This window comes from Phaethon aethereus (assembly GCF_964289735.1).
Source record: "Phaethon aethereus genome assembly, chromosome: 18".
NCBI classification, from domain to species: domain Eukaryota; kingdom Metazoa; phylum Chordata; class Aves; order Phaethontiformes; family Phaethontidae; genus Phaethon; species Phaethon aethereus.
The window spans coordinates 6,578,253-6,600,819 of record NC_138594.1 but is presented as its reverse complement, the minus strand read 5'-3'; the positions used below and the strand labels follow the sequence as shown (position 1 = coordinate 6,600,819).

Below are 22,567 nucleotides of genomic sequence, written 5' to 3'. Positions count from 1 at the left end.
AATCCTGATCAGTAATTTTACACTGTATACCCAAACTCAGAAGCCTGGCTCTTATACTTCTGGTGTAGCTCAAAGCAAGGTCTGAAAGGTTACAGCAGATTCCTTACTGGGAGAGCTTCTGGGCAGGGAGAAACACCCCAAAAAGGAACATATATTTTCAGAATGTTAGAGTCAGAAATATTTTTTTTTTTTTTAAGTTTTTCTTCTAGAGCCAAGAGCAGAAGACACAAATCACTTCACCTCTGCCTGCACCACCATCTCTTGGAATGGAAACAAAACTGGAAACCTGCTGACACAGAATCCGACAGCACTGTGCAACGGATAAAGCAGCCATTTCTGGAGCAGCTCACTTGGGGTACGGCAATCATCCGGTAAGAACTATTTAACCCTACTCTCAAAAGTGACCTTTTCAGGTCAAAAGGCCACAGCTATGCCTCCCTGCTAAGTTGCACAGAGATCTTTCTGTAGATGTGGATTTTCCACCCACCCCCATCCCTAGGAAACCAGCTGGTTCCGATTTGTATTCCTTAGCTTGGATTTAAAAGAACAAAGAAAACCCTTTTTGAATTGCATAAACATACAAAATGTAATTTAACTTGGCACTGTAGTATTTAAGCCCAGCATGCAAAGAAACAGCCAAGGTCTCTCTGTCCTCACTGTGTTTAGAAAAACTGAACTCCAAGCATCCATTTGTTTGACTAACCAAACCAGATGTGCAGTAATGAGCTAGCTGGCTTATTCTGGAAGTACTGTCTTGGTGACTTGGCTTTGTCTTATCACCAAGACTACAATATTAAATTGCAATGTTCAAGTCCCATAAAACAGCATTGACTATTACAACACACAAGCAAGTACAGTCTGATATAACAATGACACAAGTCATAATCCATCCAAGTGTTGGCCTGTCCAAACACTTGTTTTAGGCAAAACTATGGCTATTTCTCAACGATATCCTATGCCAGTTACTGACTAAAGCAAAACTTGAACTTCCATAGCTCTCATGCAAGCTTGTTTGTTGCAATGCCTTCCAAAATTTTGCTCATGGGGGAAAAGAACAGCAAACATCAGTGGCTAAACCAAGGCATCTAACTTTGACTAGACTAATAATATTTTCAGTAACAATAGTTCCTGGTGATCATTCTTTCTGAAAATAAAGAAGGAGTAAGATTACTGAGCAGGGCAGGAAGGATTAGCTCCACAAGGGAGGTATCTCCCTGATAGATCCCGGGGCTTTTGCTTTGCTCATCACCAGCAGTGATGGGTGGACATCCACTGTTCAATTTGTATATTGCTCAATTAGAACAGACTGTGGCTTAAAAGAAGAAAGCTACATTTATCTACTGTATAAAACTTCCAGTCATCTGTAAGAACTTGAAAAGCATCCAGCTGTCCCCACTGAACACAGATTTTAGCTCTTAATATCACCACTCAGTAAAACTGGTTGATAAAACATTATTAATGGTATTGTAGTGAGGTGTTGCAAGTAAGTGCCTTAGTTTTTAAAGGGTCTTTCTGTAGCTGAAAGTGCAAGAAGTCTTCAAGGGGGTCTACTTTGTGTTACTCGGTAAAAAACAACTGAAAATTACGTACCACTGGAGTTCAGCTTTTGGAATTCAAGTCAAGTTAGAATTGCATTTGTTTCTGGAAAGACAAGTTAGCACAACTGGAAAAAAAATAAAATACTTTCATTGGTTGAAAGCCAAGGGCAAGCACTGTCCAGGTCTAACTCTATGCCTGCTGAAATAAGTGTCCTTTTAGAATAAATACCATTTTGCCTTTGCTCAACAGTGCAGCTGACAAAAGCACCCTCAAAGCCAGATTCTGAAATTAAAACAGTGCCAGAACACGTAGACAATTAATAGTCCTCCACCTTAGCTACTGGGAACAAGGACTGAGACCAGATAAACTTGTTTTCCTTGTGATCACCAGCTCTATAAGAAGGCTGGCAGCTTCCTAGCATTAGTCAGTGAAAAGGTTTATTCTCTGTTTGGTTATTCTACAGCATAAAGCCTGGAGAGATTGAGCCAGAATGTCTTCTGAAGGCTTTCTGAAGGAAATGCAAACCATTGGTGAGAAGTTTCTCCTTAAGCTCCAGAAACTGCCCAAGGCTGACCCCGTGGAGATTGTGTCCTTTTGTGTGGTTCTTCTGTTTATCGGTGAGTTTATTGGTGGAGGTAAAGGGGTGTCAGAAAGTCTCTTCTCTTCTATAGGGGCAGCAGCTTGCTCCATAATCTTTGTTGGTGTGTTGGTGGTGTTGGCAGTTGTTTTCCAGGCTGTGCTCTGAGGCCCAGTTTAATTTTTAGGTAATTTTTTAATACTCAGTGTGTATCTCTACACGCATGTAGAGCATGACAGGCAACAGTATAGCTTTCCCCAGAGCTCTTACATTTAAGCATTAGTTTAAACAGCAGTATTTCAACCAACCCAGAGCTGCTGCAATATTTTGATGCATAGGAGATAGTTTACGACAAATGGTATTAGGGCATCTCACTGCCACAAAAGAGACTTAAAGTCTGAGACTCTGGGTGTCATTCCTGTGCTTAGTTCAGTGGAAGCCTGAGCTGAGGAAGCTGAGCCTATTTATTCTCCTCTGGTAATGGCAAGAGCCCTCCTGCTGCTCTGTGTGGGGATGGCATGGAAGACATAACAAAGAGCTGCTTGATCGAGGGGGATGAAGTTTGTTTAGACAATGGCAAAACAAACAGGAAGGAAGGCAGGCCCTCCCCCTCAGAGAGGTACACTTTGCTCCCAGCCGAAAGGAAGGGTGTGTATCCAGCCTGGACACTCCTCCCTGGGCTGGAATTCAGAAAGACACACCTGCTGCTTTATTTTTTTCATACCTACAGTTGGTTCCCCACAGGTCCTGTAACTTGCCAGCCCCAGCTCCAGACTTCTAAGGAATACATGCACACACATGTGCACGTTCACACACTCTTACATGTTTTGCAGGATTAAACATGTCATCTTTTTCTATTCCAGAGAAGCTAACATATCTCTCCCAACGCCAACCGTTATGCCTAGTGTAGAATAACAGTAAGTTAGCCCACTGCTTTGTGAAAAAAACCCCTGCATTTTTCAAGCTAAATACAGAAGAAACAGTAAAGCCAACCACAGTCACGAGTATCTATCCTCATTAAAGGGTACACTACTTGCACTCTTCAGAAATGCAACTGCTAGTTTGACTAACCAAATTTTCTTGAGTTGCTTCTGACACAACTATGGGGAGAGCTGGATCTCCATCCTTTCCAGGCACATAGCTCTACTTAGTTACTGCATGTCACCTCCAAAAAAACAGCCCATTAAGGCAGGTAAAGATTGTGGTGGTTTGGTACATAGCTTTTAAGATCATGAAATATCCCGTAATGATCGTCCAGATTAAATGGATAACTAATACAAGGAAGCAGGAACTTAGGAGGAAGGAGATGGGGATATGAAGGGCGGGGGGAGAAAGGCAAGAAACCACGCTTTGTTCATTCTGCTGCTCATGCAACTGCTCGGAGGAGATGTAGGGTTATTCTCGAGTGATTGCTCCTGCATCATGAAGCAATGTCCTTTGCTTCTCTTTGCAGTTACTGTTCTGCTGCTTATGATCATTGCCTGCAGTTGCTGCTGCTATAGCTGCTGTAGCTGTGACGGACATCCTGACCACAGACGTCGGAAGATCCAAGTCCGCCCAATTGCCCATTCATGAAGTGCAACAAGAGGTGACACAACCTACTATCAAGGACATGCATGAACATCATGATTCAGTCCTATGGGAATGACTTTCTACACTAGCTCACTGAAAATGGCAATAACAATATTAATTAATATGACTCAGAGGACCAGAAATCACAGCTTGGAATTCCTTCTTTCTGTGACAGCCATTACTGGGCTCCGTGGTGTGACCAGAAAGGTAACGCTACTTTACCATCACTGTCTCCCTCTTCTGGGATGGGGTGGGGGTGCATGGACACATGCTGCTGAGAAAACAGACACGGTTTCCCAGTGATAGCCGTGTGGCTGGGCCAGCCAAGGATTCCCTTTGTGAGCATGGAAACCATACACCAAAGCACAGAACATGTAAGCTGCCACATGCTAGGCAGCACCCACTGTCTTCACAAGTGATTAATCCAGAAGGATGATGCTGGGCACTAGCAAAACCCACTGCCATCACTGGAGGTCCACATGCCCAATACATCTTAGATCAAGCCCAAACCTGCTCTGTTAAAAGCCACCTGCAACAGACACATTTAGCTGAAATGTCTCCTGAAAACAAATTGTGGACCTTCTGATCTAGACATGCCAGCTAAGGCTCTGAGTACGGCTGGTAACAAACACTCCCTGCTTTATTTCATTGGTGTTACAATGATGTGAAATTGCCAAAGAGAAAAATCAGATCATGTGCAATACCCTTTGTAAACAGAAAGATGAAGGCAAAAGGGAAAAACTCACCAATGCTACAGCTTAATTTGATCATTCTGCTGCTAAACATGTTCGCTCCTACCCCATCCCCCGTGTGGTTCTGCTCTTCTGCTTATTGTGGGTGAATCGTTCTTCCAGAGCATGGGAATGACAGGAGATGAACAAATCCCTATTCTTATTTGAGGGACCTGTGTGCCTGACTCCCTGCGCTGTGTGAAACTTTAGTGGACACAAACATTATGCCTAAGGTATGATTATTAGCACACACAAAGGCATTTGAGAGGACTGACATACAGTATGGTAGCCGTCACTTCAGGGTACACATGCAGCAGCTGACAGCAGGCATTGTGACAAAACAGAGCCAAGAATGGGCTGTACGGCTGAAGTTAACAAATGCAAATAAATCCCTTTTCCATGCTGCAGCCGCTGCGTACGTTTGGTTTACACTTCGGTGAACTTCAGAAAAGGATTTATGTAAGTACAAGGCTATGGCGCAGGCCATGACTTTCATAACAGGGATAGCCAAACCAAAGACCCTCATACTGCACCTAATTCTGTAACTCACTGGTCTGTCTTTCAGCCCCAAATGTGAAACCAGCCACCTTTATGAGAAGGTATAGAAAGTTACGTGCTTATAGGCAAGCCATCTTCTTCCCTTGTATTCCAACTGCTAAGTGTAGAGGAGTTAAAGGGATTACACATGTATATACCAGCGCCAACATCTAGCTAGAGAGAAAAGAATCATCAAGTTTAAGTGGGCTTTGTTCACACTTCAGAAGGGACAAAACCCCAAAACTTTGTAAAGAAACCTCTTTTCTCTGATGCCTGCACCCAAATTAGTAAAAAGCGCAGTACATTGGTAGCTTCTCATGTATTTAATGCACTTTAATTTTTGCAAAGAAACTAGATTTAGGTATTTTGCATTTTGTACTGCTGCACATTGGAATATATCTGCAGCCAGTGACACAGAGAATAGTCTAAAAATTAAGAAAAAAATTTCCTCAAACTACCAATGTTAATTTTAAATTAATAAAAATTAAAACTTTCCATCAGAAGATGAGAACATTCCTTAAGAAGTAAATATTTGAGTCCCGACTTTACAACTGCCAACAGCTGACTGCACTAGTATGAGCTACTGCACGCACAGTGACAATAAGATTAACAAAGCACTGGCCTTTATTACGCTGTCCCAAAGCTCTCACTCCCAACCAATATGTTAGGGTAGGATAAGCTCAAGCGTGGCATCAAGTTACTTTAATCAACATTCAGAGATGCGTCGCACTAACCTCGTTTCACTGACAAACGAGTGGCAATAGGGGTGACATAGGAAGTCTCAAGAACCTCTCTTTTGCAGGGGACAGACTCAACAGATGTTTCTGTATCTATGTTAAGTCACGAGACTTGTGCAAGAACAGAGCTTGCTTTCTTTCCTAGCCTGTGCTAGACAGTGCTAGCTACAGGAATTAACAGAATCCCATTGAGAAATGTTTCAGCAGCATGGAACCAGCCTGTGTTAACAGTCAGGAGGAAGCTCAGAGGGCTGGAAACATACCAGCGACTGACAGGTTGCTGTCACTAGGATCAAGCTGCCAGGCCTTATCTCAACAGCGAAAGCTACAAATACATGTTCCCCAGTGGTGTTACAAGTTAGAAACCACTGACAGATACCAGGCAGAGGGACAAGAGAAATGGCTGTCTTATCTCTGCCACTGTAAGTTCCCGAATTAGAAGCAGAGAATAAATACAGCACTGTTAAAAAAACAAGAGAAGGAGAAAATTAAGCCTATCCAAAGAAGTCAGGTGGCTTTCTGGAGCAGAGGAGCAGCCACCATGTAGAAGAGGGGTCTCTGGACTGATGTCTACATACTTGCCTGGACTTCACAGGCCTAATACTGTGTTTTGACTGGACTTGGTTGGAGTATTCCTGTACTTGCTCCGGGCTGGGTGGGGTCTGCCACCTTCTTGCATGCAACAGGTCGCGTTGGCCTGCAAGATGCCCAGCAAATCTCTGGCTTACTGCAGCTCTTCAGTTTCTGTTGTCTGGAAACATGCCAGTCTCTGGGTCCCTGCTCACCGCTCACACTAGCTTTTGTGTTTTTGGCTTCAATAATTACCCACATAAAAGGACCTGGAACACGCTAAGCACTAGTGAGGATGGATCCTCTCTATTTCAAAAAGCAAGAGACTCAAAAGAGCACAAAGGCAAGACTGCTTCAAACACATCAACTTTTGTACATGTTGTAAAAGCCTGAGTGAGCCTAGAAGGAACTGCAAGGGAATACAGTTGCTTCAGTCCTGATGATACAAGTGTTGAAATAATTTCTTTCCCTGAGGAACCTGGAAGAGACAGTGAGGCCAGCCTCTCCAGCAGAAGTGGTTGACGTTTTACTGATGACTTAATGGAATAGCTTCTATTCTGTAACATCATCCCTCTGTTTTCAAAGTGATTTGCTTGGCTTGTGAAAAACAAGTTTCGTTTTAAAAACAAACAGCCTCACACACCACACTCTCCTCCTTCTCCCCTCCCACCTCTCTCCAGCACCATCCCTCTGGTCTTCAGTTAGGAAAGCAACAGGGCGTCATTTTTATTGCAGCTAAGAGCAGTGCAAGGCTCTGTAATGAGTTTATCCACCTAAACTGTCACGATGAAGTTTGGACTGGGTCCAAATTTTAGATATGGCAGTCTCCTAACAGAGCTTCCAGTACAGATTCAGAAACAAAGCCATCTTCTCTCCACTACAACCTGCAGTCAGAGGACATAGTGGGCCTTTACAAGCATTGGAACAGGTGCATGAGTGGATAAAGCCATGGAGACTAAGAAATGTCTGAGTGACAGCTGGACTAGGTCTTTTTAACTAGGCTCAAGGCTTTTGGTTAGATTAGCCACACCTTTACAGGAAAGTCAGCTGTTAATCATTTACTGCAGTACAAACGGGCAACTTCCATGCTAGCTCTACAAAGCTCCAGGTGCAGTAAGGGGGTCCCTCACCACAGGCCAAGATTTCTTGCAGTGGGTGTGGAGGAGGTACCAGAAGAAACACCTACTACAACACACAACAGCTTCAGGTATTTATAAAATCACAGCTCATCTATTTCAGGATATTAACTGCAGTTAGCAAAAGAGACGGGAACTTTCTAGGGTGTACCGTCATGCAGGGTTTCTGCCTTTGGGTCTACAGAAGTAGTATCTAGGCTGTCTGCTTTTTAGAGGTGAAGGAAGCTTTTGTGTCTAGTATGCCTGTTGGTTAGAGACTGGGGATCTGCCATCATTCCAGAAAACATGAAATGGATATTCTGACCACTGAGAAAGAAACAAAAACTTCAGCAAGAAGTGCAAACTTGTGTTCCTCGTTAAGTGTGACTTGCTGAGGACGAAACATGCTTTACATCACTAATCCTCTTCCTTACAATATTAAGTATACAGGCATAAGGGGCGGCAAGTCAAACAAATTTTTAAAAATAACAAAGATCTCTTCCTGTATGGTGTCTGCACAGTCATATTTGAAAGAAAGTGTGAAAAGTAATGGATCCTTTCCCTTGAGAAGCAAGAAAGCTTCAGTAAAACCACAAGATGCTCACAAAGAGATGCTGGATGTCCTCTAGAAAGCTGATAGGCAAGTCGTCATGCAAAGTATTGGTGAAAGAGCAAGTGTGTAGAACCCACTGAGATCCCAGTTTAAATTGTTGCTGGACCCAAGTACTTAATGGGAGGAGAACTTATGCTTCCATTGCAGAGTAACAGAAAGTTACTAAAGCAAACTGGTAACAGGAGACCTTTTTTACATAACTAGACTATTCTAAACCCTATGGGAGCAAGAAGTTGTACATGAAGATCTTTGCTTATTATTGGTGGGGTTTTTTGTGGTTTTTGTTTTGGTTTGGTTTTTTTGTAGTAAGTGTTCATTCAATCCCCAGTGCATTCGCAGAGTTTAAGTGCCCAGCTCCTTTTTTAGAGATACTTCCAATGCTATCAAGCAAGTTCTCCCACTGAATACTTGTCTTTCATGTATAGGCTGTACAGTTGACAGACTGAACATGCTGGGAGAAACACTATATTATATTATTAAAAATATTGATAAACTGTTATTAAAAAATCTCAACTGCCAAAATCTTGTAAAGCCAGAAGCTTTCCTCTTTACATCTTTGTAGATCTGATTATGAGACTGGCCTCAGCTATCTTTCTTATGGTTTATGCTCCCATCTCTGTGAAGGGTGACCCTTTTGGAAGAGGAATGCCTGCGGGCATGGTGTGCGTGCCTATACTGGTTTCAGGACTGAGGCTCAGAGCACAGCGCAGATACACCAACACCTGATACTGTTCTTGTCTGCTCCAGCAGGGTGGAAGCCAGCATGTCATCAGTACAAGAGGTATCCACAGTTCTGGAGGACCTAAAGAGATTGACTGTAACAAGTGACTGGGCTCTTGGAGGGCTAGCGGTGATTGGCACCTTCTGTCTTGTTTTTATTGCTCTCCTCTTATTTGCTGCCATCTTTGGGTGCTGCTCATCTCCAAGGCACAAACAGAGTGGTGTATGAACAGTGAAGCTGAGACGCAGTACTTGGAGCCCTGCAGCTAAGCAAGAATCAGCCCAGCTACAACCTGATTGTGGTGTTCATAGAAAAGCTTTCTCATCTTCTCCTCCTGGGTGGTTATTTCTCCTCATGCAACTTTCCTGCATCAACAGCAAGGCACCAATGCCAGCAAGTTGTTCTGCAGATCCACAGCAAACTAAATACACAAGGCTATCTGTATTCAGGAACTGCATGACTACCTGAATACCAAAGTCAACTCATCTCTGCCTGACTTTCATCTTCCTAGCAAAACCACTGGTTAGAGGTGGCAAATGGTCAACCACCACCTAAAACTGATAAAGACGTCTTCCACTGCTGCAGTTACATGGTTGGGGTTTTTTTTCCATCTTGCAAATGGGCAACAGGAAACTCTGACCAGCAAAAGCTTTGTCTAAACCCACTCTTTAAAAGCAGCTTATACTATTGTTCTCCTGTCATACTCTGACAATAGCCTAAATATACTATGCAAAAACTTGCTTGCCAGTATACAAATCTGTCTTTATTTGTCCTTATTTAGAACCTTGCAAGGTCAGAGTCTCAGGTTTGCTTTCACTGTTTGGATAGGAAATAGAACTGTATTAATTCAAAATGTAAAAAAGAAATGCAATGTGGCATTCCTTCAAATAGCATCTTAGTCTCCGGTAGAGTTATAAGCAGGGAAGCCAGTCAGTGGTGCCACAGTAGGTGACTCTGGGATGCATATGGCATGTTATATAGTAGGAAGAGTGTACAAAGCTGTGGGAGGGAAGACAGTATGGGAGACATGATTTCTAATTAGGCCAGTGATAGTCCCTTAAGAGAGATTTCTGTATGTACCCAGTGAAATCTTATTTCCACTACTATTCATCTGAGCAAAGGAGATTGTTTTCTCTCTGTCCTTGCTCAGTTACTGCCTCACTGCCGCAGCACAGCTCTAGAGGAGGTCCTCACTTCAGATAGCAGTCAGGCTCTCTACAGCATGCACGAAGCAGGAGATGCTGTAAGATGGTTACATGGAGCCTAACTCATGTCCTCACTGGGACAGCACCCTGTCGTGTCCTGTGACTGCTGCTGGCTTCTGCAAGGTTAGTTTGGTGATCCCTGTCCAGGTCTTATGGCACTAGCGTCCATTCCAAGAAACAACTGTCATGACTAACTCTACTGATAACCAGCTTAGGAATCAAGGAGAAATAGATACCAGGACAAGGTTTCCTGAGGTTAGCATCTAACCAGGTACATACAGCTGCCTCTTAGATTATACAAAACCCAGACACAAACAGCCATCTGGCCACTCCTTCTGTGAACTGGTAACACACACCAGAAGGAGCAGAGCTGCTTAGCCAAGTAAGTGGATCAAACTCTTATAGCAAGAAGCCTCCTAGTTGCCAGAATTACCTGCACTTTGAGCAAAGAAGTGCTCCTTCAAGTGCCTGAGGACTACTCAATGTTGTACCATACAAGACTTGCCCAGAGCAACCCCATAAAAACAGGATTTGTTTACAAAACATGACTACAAGGAGAGAACATGCTCACCAAGGCATCAGAAAAGAAGCATGTGTTACAATTACATTGAAAACGTTGCCCTAGACACAGGTGTGAAAAATGAAACAAAATGCAGACTTGAAAGCAAGACACACGTTGACCATTTTCAGTTAGTGAACACATGCTGCTCTCTTGCTGGCAAAATTACAGCTTTGATGTCTTATCCAGCTTAGAGTAGCAATTAGTACAATTACAGCTTACAAGTCATGAACTAAACCTGAACAATGCATGTTGTGGTTGCTAGTCTGCATTTAGATTGGGCACGTTCAGAATTTGAGCCTGTTTCTGAAACACTCTAAGCACCATCAGCTTTTTCTAAGGTCAATGAGAATCACAGATACCTAGTACTTTGCAGAGTGGAGCCCCTGAGATTTAGAGAAACATTAAATGTAAATGCTTTCATCCCATGCTGATTAGGCTGTCTGTTTATATCCTTAGAAGAGAGATGATGTAGTGAAGGAGGAAAGAGTCAAAACAAAAGCAAATGTAACTAAGTCAATCCATCATCAAAGACAGAACGTAGCCAGAGGACTTACAATTTAACATCACCATGTTACTTGGCCAGCTCCAAGACCAACATCACAGTTAATTCAGAGGTTGGAGTGAGCGAAAGATGTCTCAGGGACACCTTCCTCAATCCAGACAGCAAAATATCAGATGATTCATTCAGTATTTTCTTTTTCCTGGACATGCAAGATCTCAGTCATAACAGTGCCTCGGAAGGGATAAGGCATGTTTTCCCCACCATTAAACAGTGTTTGAAAGAAGTGCACTCACCCCAGCTCCTCGCAGAAGTTCACAATGGCATCAAAAGCTGTCATCACAGCTTTGTCAGATTCTTTTAAGGTACCTTTTTTTTCCTGAAAGTAGATGGGAACAATAACTATAGTCTTCAATTTAAATATAAAGAGATAAAGTGACTGTAACGATGACCAAATCCTACCCTTCTGATCAATACGGCAAACAGGTACTGACGCCACCCTGCCTCTGCTCCACTCTTCACCCATGTCTCTCTAATAGAGCTGGAGCGAAGTCTGGCAGCCCTTTCCCTTCCCACTTCACTCCATTCTGCTATCCCTTGAAAAAGGGCTACAGACAGCTCTAGACCGAGAAAAACTCATTTCATCTTTGCATATTCAGAACAAAGGCAGCATATCTAGGCAGGTGGATACTATTCTGCAGATCTTACCTGGATGTTAGAGAGCTCCTTCTTAATCAGGAAGCTGACTTGATCCCGGTCATTCCTTGAGTAATAGAGGCGGCAGCAGGATGGCTTCCCATCTCTTCCAGCTCTGCCAGACTCTTGGTAATATCCAGCCATTGATTTAGCAATATTCCAATGCGCAACAAATCTGCATGTGATAACAGGAAACATAAAGCTGCAGGTTTCTCAGATCACTGCATACATGTTTGTGGACATCAACAACAGTAAAAAATAGGGCAGCAGAATCATAAACAGAGGATTTAGCAGAGCAAGGGATTTTGCATGCAGAACTGTAAGTCCTCGTGACACATAAGAGACAAGGAAGGCAGGAGAGCTCTAAGGAAACAAACGCAACCGAACAACAGGTGAGCAGGATGTCACTCCAAACAGACAGAAAAGAATGCACACATGACTATCCCAAATGTGCATACAATCGTACGGCTATGAAGACTGAGAATAAGGACATTGATTTAAGAAATTTGGGAGATTTTCCCATAAAATACAGCATTAATAGAAAAGTCCTATTTACTTTGTGGAACACAATTTGAACATTACGGAACACATTTTGAAATACTTGATTCTGAAAAGACACTGCTTTGCCAGCAAAGTCTGCATGGGAAATCCTGTCTCACCAAGCTCACTTGTAGATGAAGGCATCCTTCCTAGCCGACAAATATGAATACAAAATGATTACCAAACCTTATGTAATCTCTGAAGGAAAGTTTTCAACACACCACTGCCAGACTGCTTTAAACCTGCTTGTACCTGAGTGTTCAGCAATTCAGCTTATACCTGTGTTGAGAGGATTTTACAGTACAGTAATGCTGTCAATGTTTTAAATACCAGCCTGCTTGAAAACCAGCATGTCCCAGAGGCAGGTATGATGCATATGGGTGTGGCAAAAGATTAAATAACAAAAGCAAGCAAACATGTTTCTTCAAACACAAACACTCCAGGAACAGGCCAGGCAGGAAGCATCAGAGCCCTACATATTTGATCCCCGTCAGGAAGTTTACCGAAGGAGTTGATAAATAATCTCAAGCAAAACTGAATTAGCAGCAAAGAGAGAGGACCAGACTCCATCAGAAAAAGAGACACTTCTGTTTTCCCTTTTGTCCAGAAGAGTCACCTCCAGAAGTTGTCAGACCTGATCTTACTTGACAACATACGCATCAAGCAGTCAAATAGTCTGTCATTGCCATGGGATCCTGTTATCTGTCAGCACAGTGACACAGACAGAAGGATGACACAGTCGTGAACTGATGTGACTATCTCAGTGATGTCCTGCCCCTCTCCCACAGTGTTCAGGGCAATTGCTTTATGTGGATTTTAGTGTAAAGATTAGGTCTGTGGGGTGTTGTATGAGCTGTACCTGAGTTATCCCTCTACTAAGTGATCACAGCTGACAATACTAACTCAGCACAGCTATATTGCAGTGCAGGAATTCTAACAGCACAGAGCAATTATGGTGACAGAAGTCCCAGAGGAACAGCAATTGAAAACATGTGCAAAATTTCTGTCCTTGGACTGCAGCTGTATTTTTATATGGTTATTGCCATTTGTGAACTGCTATTTTTTTCCCCATTGCATTGCAAAAGGAGATCTCTAAAAAAAGATGGCTCTGACTATTTTAGTAGAGGGTATATGAATTATTTTAGGTGCAGGTTTTCTTCCCACTGCTTTTTAATGGCAACTATTGCATGAAGAGAAGTGAAAGAAACAGCTGTGATTGCATTGAGATGGCTCTTTTTGAAACCCTGGAGGGTGTGGCAAAAAAACAAAGCAGTCCTCCAATTTTCTTGGTTTTGATGATGACTGGCAAAGAGGAGCTCTGGTGCCTTGTTTTTAAATTTCTTTACAAAACCCTTCCAGGTTTGTTTTTGCTGCTTCCAAGATGAAAAAAAAAAAATCTCCAGCTCTGTTTTTGTGGGTTTTAGCAAGTGTTCATCAGACATTTTAGTCAGATGTATCAGGTAATAGAGGGACTGAGGCTTTCCCTTGGCACAGCTCAGGTTTCAGGCTCTGGTGGTGCACAACACAGCCTCACACACCTGACGTTTGCTTTGTCTACTCCCATTCCAAAACTGATGGTTGCAACAATAACAGGGATCTTCTCCTCCATCCATTCATTCTGGACTGAAGTCCTGTCAGCTGCCTTGAGTCCTGGGAAGGGAACAAGAGGGAAGGAAAGAACAACAACAAAAGAAAGAAAGAAAAAATAAAAGAAACAAGAGATTTTCTTCCTCCTTCATTCCCCCACTGCAAGCAAACCCCCTCACTAAAACAGACTGATGTACACACTCCTCTGTTTAAACTGGCCTGCGATCAAGCAGAAGTCAGCAGCAGCTGTTTCTATTCCAAAGAGGAAAAATTCAGATCCCTCCTAGGATGAAAGCAGTTGTTGTATTTAGGCCATGCAAGATCCAACAAAGCCAGCAGTTCTGGAGTGAAGGGAATGCCATTCTGCTGAAGGCCTCATGCTTACCTCACAGACCTGACACCTGAGCATCAGACACATTGCAGACCATGCCTAGAAGGTGGTTTCCTAGGTATCCCCAACCCAGGCGTTAGAGGTGTACAGTTCAGTTCTACCAGCTACTGAGAGATGCAGATGCAGCTTCCGATACCTGCGTGATACGCCTTGGCTTTCACTCCTCGGTAGCTCAATTCAATAGCCAGCTGGTCACACACATCCCTCATCCTGCAGTACACAATGCCACAACCGGAGTACACCTGGGCAGACAGGAGAAAAAGTCCATGACACTGTCTGAAGCCAATCAACAAAGCTGCAGTCATTAGTATGGCAGAGATGGGAGGGGTGCCTAAACCTCAGCTCTTCTACAAGCCCATTCCCTGGCGACTGAAAGATACTGTTGCAGCACAGAAGTAAATCAGACATAAAGACAGTTTCCTTACAAGTCCTACAAGGCCCAACATTGACCAAACATGGTCCTCCAGTCTTCCCTCAGTGGACATAAGGCAAGAAGCAGTCTCCCTGTGCCATACAAATAAACTCAGGTGCAGAGGCTATAACTGAGCTGCTGAGAGTTATTTTAGGAATTAGCGTTTGAGCTGGAAATTCATTACAACACTTCAAATGCTTCTGTTCATCCTCAGCACACTGGAAGTGTAGAACACAATCAATCATACAATGATCGCCTGGGACATGACAAAGCAAGACAGAAATGCTAGTTGCATATTCCTAATCCATTTTTTTTAGACCAACCCCTTTCTGAGGACACCTCTGAAAGGTTCCTCTTCAGAGGAACTAAAAAATATGTCAGCATTTTCTCTTCCAGGGACTCCTCCATCCCTGCCACAGACCTGTCGGGTCCATATCAACCACTGGAATGTCGGTGACCATTAAGGTAGACTTTGTTCAGTTTAGCCTTCTTCCCCAAATGTAAAACCTACCCCCGTGGTGTTCTTCACTTCAAGTGCCTTCAGACAGAAATCCTTCAAGTTGGCATATGGATCAGTCAAGAGCTCTTTGAACTGCACATCATAGAACAAATTAGATCTGAAGCAAGGAGTCTTAAATGTGGAAAGTGGCTGCTTTAGCTTAAGCGCTGACACAATGTCCTCCTGGACCTGCTTGGTTGCAGTGGCAGTCAAGGCAACACATGGTGTACTGGGTATGCGAGTGCGCAAGATGCCCAGCCGTAGGTAGTCAGGTCGGAAATCGTGTCCCCACTGGGAGACGCAGTGTGCTTCATCGATTACCAGGTAGGACAAGAGGTTTCGGGACACCAGAGAGTTCAGCGTAGGTTGAAAGGAAGAGGCGGCTGCCATCTCTGGGGTGATGTACAGGAGCTTGACTTCAGGCTTATCAGTTGCTAAGTCAGCCAGGATGGTCTTCTTTTCCTGGGCAGAAAGCTTGGAGTTCAGTGAGCAGGCTTTGATCTTCAGAGCCAGCAAGTGATCCACTTGATCCTAGAGTAAATACAAAATTAAAATTAAATGAAAAGCAAATGGCTATAAAGAAAGTCACCATCACCAAGAAAGACTACTAGGGAGATCCAGGTGAGGCCACAACTTCTACCTCCAGGATTGAGTCTCAGGACAACATACACCTACAGTCTGGGTATTTACAACTTCACCTCTATTGCCTTTATCTTCGGCTGCGAGCATATCTGTCCAGCTGTAACATCCAACTGCATTTTTGTGCATCCATTCACTTTAAGACAGTCTTTTCCCTACTAGGGAGCACCAGCAGGGGTCTGTGCAAAATAACTCACCTAAGCCACAGTGAGCTGAAACGAGCCACCAACACGTCTCAGGTTTTACACTATCAAGTTGTCACAGATGGAAAATGAATACCACCACCCTACAATAACAGGGTGTATTTCATTCCAAAATAGCTAAAGGGTGTTATAAACACAGCTGAGATAGGATGAAATAAAGAATTGTGCAAGTCACCACCACAACAGAACCAAGTCTGGATGAGAATCATGCCATGAAAACCGAGAAGAATACATGGCATCCCATCCAGACGAACCCTGGGCATACAAATTCACCTCCCTATCCCTCCACTGAGCTGTTCACTTGCCCTTGACTAGCACATAACATTTTAGAAGATATGAATAGTCCTGAAAAATGGATATCTCAGTATTTCACTCGATAACTGGTTTCAGGGATTGATTTAATATCCTGCTTTCTGTTCACAAAGTCAACTCTCAGCCTTCCCTATAATAAACTACACAGACTAAGCTCTTCAAGTTTGGCTACACTGAAATACATCATGATCATTTCAGGCATAGCCGCCGCATCTTCAGGCTTGATGAGAAGCCCTCTGAAGGTTCACTCCAGCTCTGCTCCCTAAGACTCACCGAGCCCATCTCAATCTATTTGTCACTCTGACACATTCTGCTTCACCTGCAAATCTTACAGCGGTAACTTTTTAAACCTCCATTTCACTGATAACATACTGCCTGTGCTGGAGCTCAATTAGAAATCCTCTCACTTGGAACAAATTCACTATTTATAACACCTTTCTGAGATGTATCACCAAGCCTGTTCTTAATTCTTAAAATGTATTACATTAAGACTGTGAAGTAGTTAAAAAAAACAAATACAAAAACCAAAACAGCAGCCTAGAACACCAGATATCATGCAGTGTTAATCAGATGCTCTTACAGGAAGATGTTTCTCCCAACAGGTGATAAAACAGTAGAAAAGGCAAAATACAGAAAAAAAAAAAAAGTCCCACAGATGAAAGTGCTCAAGGAGCCGATCTGCTAAACCAGCTTCTTCTTGTGACAGAAAGACTGACCGCAACAAAAAGAAATTTTGATGCAGAACAAATTATTCCTTCAAAGGCGACTTCATCATTCCCAGAGTTATTACTTTATATGTAAAATGGCAGTTTTCTTCTGGGGAAAGAGTACTCTACTTTGCTGCTTCTGTATAGCACACTGGAGGTAAAAGAGAACTGCAGAAAATGGGGAAAGGCTCAGTTATAAAAACCACCGAGACAAATCAAGAAGAGAATCCAGAGGTGGGCCAACAGCAGAGACTCGCGGACAGAAAGACAAGAGACAGCTGTGCCTCCAGTGACTCCCGACCCCCTTCACTGACAGCTAAGAAGAGACAGTTACCTGAATCAGTGCAATCAGAGGTGAAATGACAATGGTGATGCCCACTGCCAGAACTGCAGGAAGCTGGTAGCACAAGGATTTCCCTGCCCCTGTGGGCATGCATACAAAGACATCCTTCTCGCCTGCAAAGACAACAGAAGAAAGCTCAAGGCTACTGAGTCGTGGCAAGTTCCCAGGGCTCTGTCTGGTGGGGTGGGCACAATGGCTTGTAATCTGTGAGAAACAGCAGATGTGTGCATGTACCATGTGGGATACCAACAAAAGACACTTCATTTTAGGCTCTAAAAGCATAGTAGTACTTTGTGTGCCTGCAACGGTTTCCTTCAAAGTATCTCTGATTGCTTTGTAAACATTTAGAAACAGCCTTACATGAGTACCACAAGATACACAGAAACCAAGATAAAGAGAAGTTAAACAAGTTATTCATGCTAATTCTCTTCCAGATGAGCTGCTTGCTTTCATCTCACAGACTTCCAGTTACCAATTACCAGCCCCATGACAGATCTTTACCACATCCTCTTAAAGCTTATCCCAGAAAGGTACCTCATAAGAAATAAGGGTTAGAAATCTCAACCACATAGATAATATCGTGCAGTTAGTAGCTGTCACTGCGCTAAGCAGCATCCACTTCAAGTCGGGGAGATGCCACTGCATGCAACGTTAATAGGCAGAGACACCCTGCTGATGGAACACTGCCTTTGGCTGGACTGTTGTCAATGGCACGTCTGTACAGCTGCTGGCGATAGATGAAAACTGTAACTCTGTCCTGCATGCTGAGTTTGATACTGTTATGATTCACATTGTGAGACCTGGCAGGGTAGCAGACAGTTGGCAGCCTGTACGCGTGAGCTGCCTGTCCAACCAACAGCCGTATGTTGGTGGATACATTAACACCAGCAAAATCATGTTTCTGATAATGGCCACACAATTCAGAGAACAGATATAAACTATGCCAGGAAATCAAGACTTCTACTGGTATCATCTAACATTGTCTACAGCTAGGATAGGTCTAGTCTGAAAATGTGTTAAGTGTAAACAGTTTTGACCTCATCTGACTGTAAACATGCTGGCAGATGCCTCCAGCAGACATACCAGCAAGACCGTACTTTAAGGTTTTCTATTTTCTGGTTGATGCAACACTGGGGTTACAAAACAAATGCAAAGGAGAACAGAGAGGGCAGAGCCGTGCTCAGAGAGCTTGTGTGCAGCACACGCTCCTGCTCCTGTGCCACTGAAAGGATCTCAAAGCAGAGGAGGGCTTGGAGGGATGGGCAGTCCTGCCTACTCCAGGTGATGTGTCTCCTCAAAACAGGAGCGATACGAACTCCTGCAGTTTCACCCCCACAGAAGATGGAAAACCAGACATGTTTCACATCTTTCTGATGCTGAGCCTCACCTCTCGCCACAGTCATGGTAGCGCTTTCCTGCAGGGAAGTCTTGAAGGACTCAAACCCAAAAACCTTTCGCAGCGTTTTCCGGACCCTGCCTTCCAGGCCCGGGGGAGCCTCGCCACTCATCATAGAGGAGCTGCAAATGGCGACAGGAGCTGATGCTAAACCCAAATGCCACCACCCTCCCCTGGCCGAGGCCTGCCCCGTCTCGTTGCCGCCTGCACGACCTCCCCCGTGGTTGCCCTCCCAGGCTCCCCCCTTTTTTTTTGGGCACCCCCAGGGATGCTGTCCAGGCCCCCTCACTGAAGAGGACGCCCACATCGTTTATTCTAGGATAACCTCGCCCCATGATAGGGTTCTATCCTCCCCATGGGGCACGGAGCGGGCACAGTTGGGGGCTGAGGGGGCCATAGCGGTGAGGGGACCTCGCTGCTCCCCAAACCCGCCCGCACACCGATATGGTGGGGGGAGGCGCGGCCTTTCTCACCCACACCCCGCTCCCCAGACGGCCTGTATCCTTCCGCCACCTCACGTTCCATCCCCACCCCGCCACGGCCGTACCCCTCCGCGCCCCGACCCCCACCCTCTCGCACTTGGTCAGGGTCCGGCAGGTGCTGTCGCGGCGCCGCGCGATGACGTCAGAAGGAACTCTTAAAGGGCCATCCTCCTCTGCTATAAACAGTCCGCGCACCTTTTATCCCTCCTCTCCTTCCCCCATAGAAACCCTGCTCCGCCTCGCTGCGGACTTTCCTCCTCTCACTGCCGGAGCGCTCTCGGTTTAACAGGAGTCCGCTTAAGGCGGAAGAAGAAGAGCGGTGTTGCTATGGCGACTGCGCTGAGTGCGTCATCTTCGGGCGCCGGAAGTATACCGCGGCGGAGGCGGAAGATGGCGGCGGCGAAACGGAGTGTTCTCTCTTCGCTGGCGGTTTACGCTGAGGATTCGGATCCGGAGTCGGATAGCGAGGCTGGGACGGCGGGAAGCGATGGGGGAGCCGCTACGGGTGAGGGGGCCGGGGAAAGTGGTGGGCCCCTCTGTGAAGGGAAGGCCCCACTTCTTGCCGCCTCCCCTTTCCTCATGGTTTTCTTTTTCACTTCCTCTTTAGGAGAGAAAGGAGGCCTGGTCTCGGTTGGGTACGGAGATGACGACTTCACCCGCTTGGATGGGGATGAGGATGGGTATGAAGAAGAGGATGATGAGAACAGCAGGCAGTCAGTAAGTATCTCTGTTCCAAGAGCTTGCCCTGATCCCTTTCACATGTTGCAGAGGCTTTTCTCTCTGCAAAGAAGGCCCCTGAGTGGCAACCTGTGATGGAACCTGGAATATCAGCAAGCTATGTGGGTTTCAGCACTTCCCAAATACTTCTGTTCGCTTTGTTTTCAAGTAGAAAGTGTTTGCCTTGAAGTCCATCAGCAGCTTGGCACAGCTCGTGTTGCTTGTTACTAACTGTGTTGATGCCGTTTGACTCTCTTATGGGAAAAAGGCTGGTACAAGTCAACAGCCACACTAAATGAAAATTATTCTTTAAGTATAGTTGACATATGAGAACCTAGCAAGAGGAATGCACTGTTTCACGCTCTGCTGTAAGATTAAAAAAATTAAAGTTTTGTGATGCCTTAAATTATTCTTTTGTGTATAATTCAGCCCACTCACTACATCAGGTTACCTTGATGTAATAGTGTCCTGTCTAGACGTGATTGGCTTTTGTTTGTCATAGGTGCATGGCATGTGTATAACATCACCTATATACTGAGATAACTGATGCACTGTGAGACAAGGCATGTAGCTCACTACCTGTAAGTGCAGCTATAACACACAAAAGGATACATATTTCTGTTGTGTCTGTAGGAGCAAAACAATAAGGGGGGGTTCTTGTCTCCTGTCTTTCTCCTCAACCTTTGCTTACCACCACATTAAGAATGTGTTATCTTGTCCCTGTTCTTTCCTCTACCACGTAGCCAAAAAGACAGGGCTATAACCTTTTGTCATTGAAATCTACTTTTTGTGCATTAGATCAGTCTCTTATGAGACACTCAAAGTTCCTGCCATCTCTTTTCCCAAGTAGCAGACGAGAAATTTGTCAGTGTTTTGTTCTTGCCTTTGGTTTTATTCTGTTGCTAACTGGAGAAGGTGCAAGTAATAGCATTCAGAGTCTGCATCAGCAAGTAGTGAAGCTTCTTTACTGCTTTAGTGATTCTTCTTTTTATATCCAAAACTTCTAGTCCTTCCTTCAGTGAGATCTCTTTTTAAAGAAAGCAGTAGGTATGATCCAGATGCTTGTCACGATCAGCTGTGTTCAGTTAACGTTGACAAATGGGCATGTAAGTGGAGTAGCCTTTATCGCATGTACAATTTTCAGAGCAGGTTGCAGCTGTCGATCATCTGTGAGGTATAAGTTGCTGTTCAAGTAATGGCAATCGATCGAGTCACTCTGGTGCCAGCCAGTAGATCTTGCATATATTTGTGGTTGCACGCAGGTTCCACAGGGTGCCTTCTCTCCAGTCTTGTTGCAGGAGAGCAATGCTTGGCTTTTCGCATTAAGTATTCTTTGACCAGAATTGGTCAAATCAATTCCTTGATATTGCTTGTTCTAGTAGTTTATATCAGTTATGAGTTGTTTTTAGAAAGCGGTGCAAGTTGGATTCAGGTTGTCCTGGGCTTTTGTCTAAACAACTCTGTGTTTACATTATCTACCTTAACAGTGACTGAAAAGCCTCTGTTTTTTTCAAAGGCAGTTCTTAGTAGTGCTTCTTTGTTGATGTTTCAGTGATATGCCCTGCTAGGTTAGGAGGTTTTGGGAGCTGTTTCAGTTACCTATCTATAACATGAATGATTGAATCCATTGTTGCTTGGTTGAAAATTGCTTTTGTGTTTATAATATAGGTGGGACTGTGGAGGGGAGAGTTATCTCGTTTGTGATAAACACCAAGTTACTTGGTACTATGGTTCTTTTTCTAGTTACAAACTTACTGTTATTAAACTTTGACAGTTAAGACCGAATTATTGATAGATGTGCATTTTTCAGAAAGGTAAGCTGGAGAGTAGCTGAAGTGAAGGAGTTTGATGTCTCACTTCTGTGGGATAGACATGTTAATTCAGGCAATTAAAACTTACTGATATTATTGTGTGGTCAATCTCTAGCTTGCCTTGCCAGAATTTGCTTGCGTGCTAATACTCTGAGGTGGGCATTTCATTGTAAACGATTCCTTTCAGGTGCATGTAATCATCTCACTTCTTTTTTTGTTTGTCTTTTTGAAGCTGAAACACCAAGTTACTGTTTCAGGGCCCAAGTTGAAATTTGTGGTGAATTTTGGAGGAGAAAACTATTCTGCTGTGTTGTGTTAGCATGAAAAACATTTTCTGCTCCTCAAACTTGTTTTGAACCCAGAGTATGTATTTATGCCTAGAAACATAGGTAACTCTAGGATCCTAGTGAAGTAGTTCATAGGGCAGTAATACAGTTAGGCTTACCTATCAGTTGGGGTGCAAGCTGGACCTTGCTTCTCACGTGATGTAGAATTTTACACAATGTTGAGTTCAGTATTTTAAGCTCTCAAAGGGCAGAAATTTGCACAGTTCTGGTTTATTTCTGGGTAGAAATAAAAACTGAATGAAGTCTGCTACCTAAAACAGTGAAATTTGTCAGTGATTCCGTTCTGTGCAAGCTCATGTCATCTGTAAATGAGGCTACGAGACCATTACACAAATAAAGATGCAGTGTCTGCTGGCATCACCAGATCCTTGGAACTTGGTGCTAGGCCAGACCGTCACCGAGCCTGCATGCTTGGTTGGATGGCAGGCCGGCTGTGTGTGTCCTGTGTGTGTTGCTGATGTATGCTTGGGTGTATAATAGGTCTTGCAAATGCTGCTTTTTCTGTGA

General features: G+C 44.0%; 3 protein-coding genes across 6 annotated transcripts in view; 2 read left to right on the top strand and 1 right to left on the bottom strand.

Moving 5' to 3' along the window:
• RECQL5 (RecQ like helicase 5) overlaps positions 1-18,815 on the bottom strand; it is a gene marked incomplete at its 5' end in the record, with an annotated part of 36,693 nt that extends 17,878 nt beyond the window's left edge. For all 3 annotated transcript variants that reach the window (XM_082008125.1, XM_082008124.1, XM_082008126.1), the window contains 7 exons: positions 11,275-11,357; positions 11,687-11,849; positions 13,753-13,864; positions 14,329-14,434; positions 15,116-15,634; positions 17,299-17,420; positions 18,695-18,815. In XM_082008125.1, coding sequence (XP_081864251.1) covers positions 11,275-11,357; positions 11,687-11,849; positions 13,753-13,864; positions 14,329-14,434; positions 15,116-15,634; positions 17,299-17,420; positions 18,695-18,815 — 1,226 coding nt within the window. The remainder of the gene's footprint in view (positions 1-11,274; positions 11,358-11,686; positions 11,850-13,752; positions 13,865-14,328; positions 14,435-15,115; positions 15,635-17,298; positions 17,421-18,694) is intronic.
• SMIM5 (small integral membrane protein 5) lies at positions 2,030-3,691 on the top strand (the record flags this gene model as incomplete). Its single annotated transcript, XM_082008127.1, has 2 exons — positions 2,030-2,156; positions 3,570-3,691. The coding sequence occupies 2 exons, from the start codon at positions 2,030-2,032 to the stop codon at positions 3,689-3,691; spliced, it is 249 nt and encodes an 82-aa protein (XP_081864253.1).
• Positions 18,816-19,520: 705 nt separating the features above from the next.
• Positions 19,521-22,567, top strand: part of SAP30BP (SAP30 binding protein) — a gene marked incomplete at its 3' end in the record, with an annotated part of 30,863 nt that continues 27,816 nt past the window's right edge. For both annotated transcript variants that reach the window (XM_082008052.1, XM_082008051.1), the window contains exons 1-2: positions 19,521-19,690; positions 19,793-19,902. In XM_082008052.1, the coding sequence (XP_081864178.1) occupies positions 19,576-19,690; positions 19,793-19,902 (225 nt within the window). In that variant the 5' untranslated portion in view covers positions 19,521-19,575. The remainder of the gene's footprint in view (positions 19,691-19,792; positions 19,903-22,567) is intronic.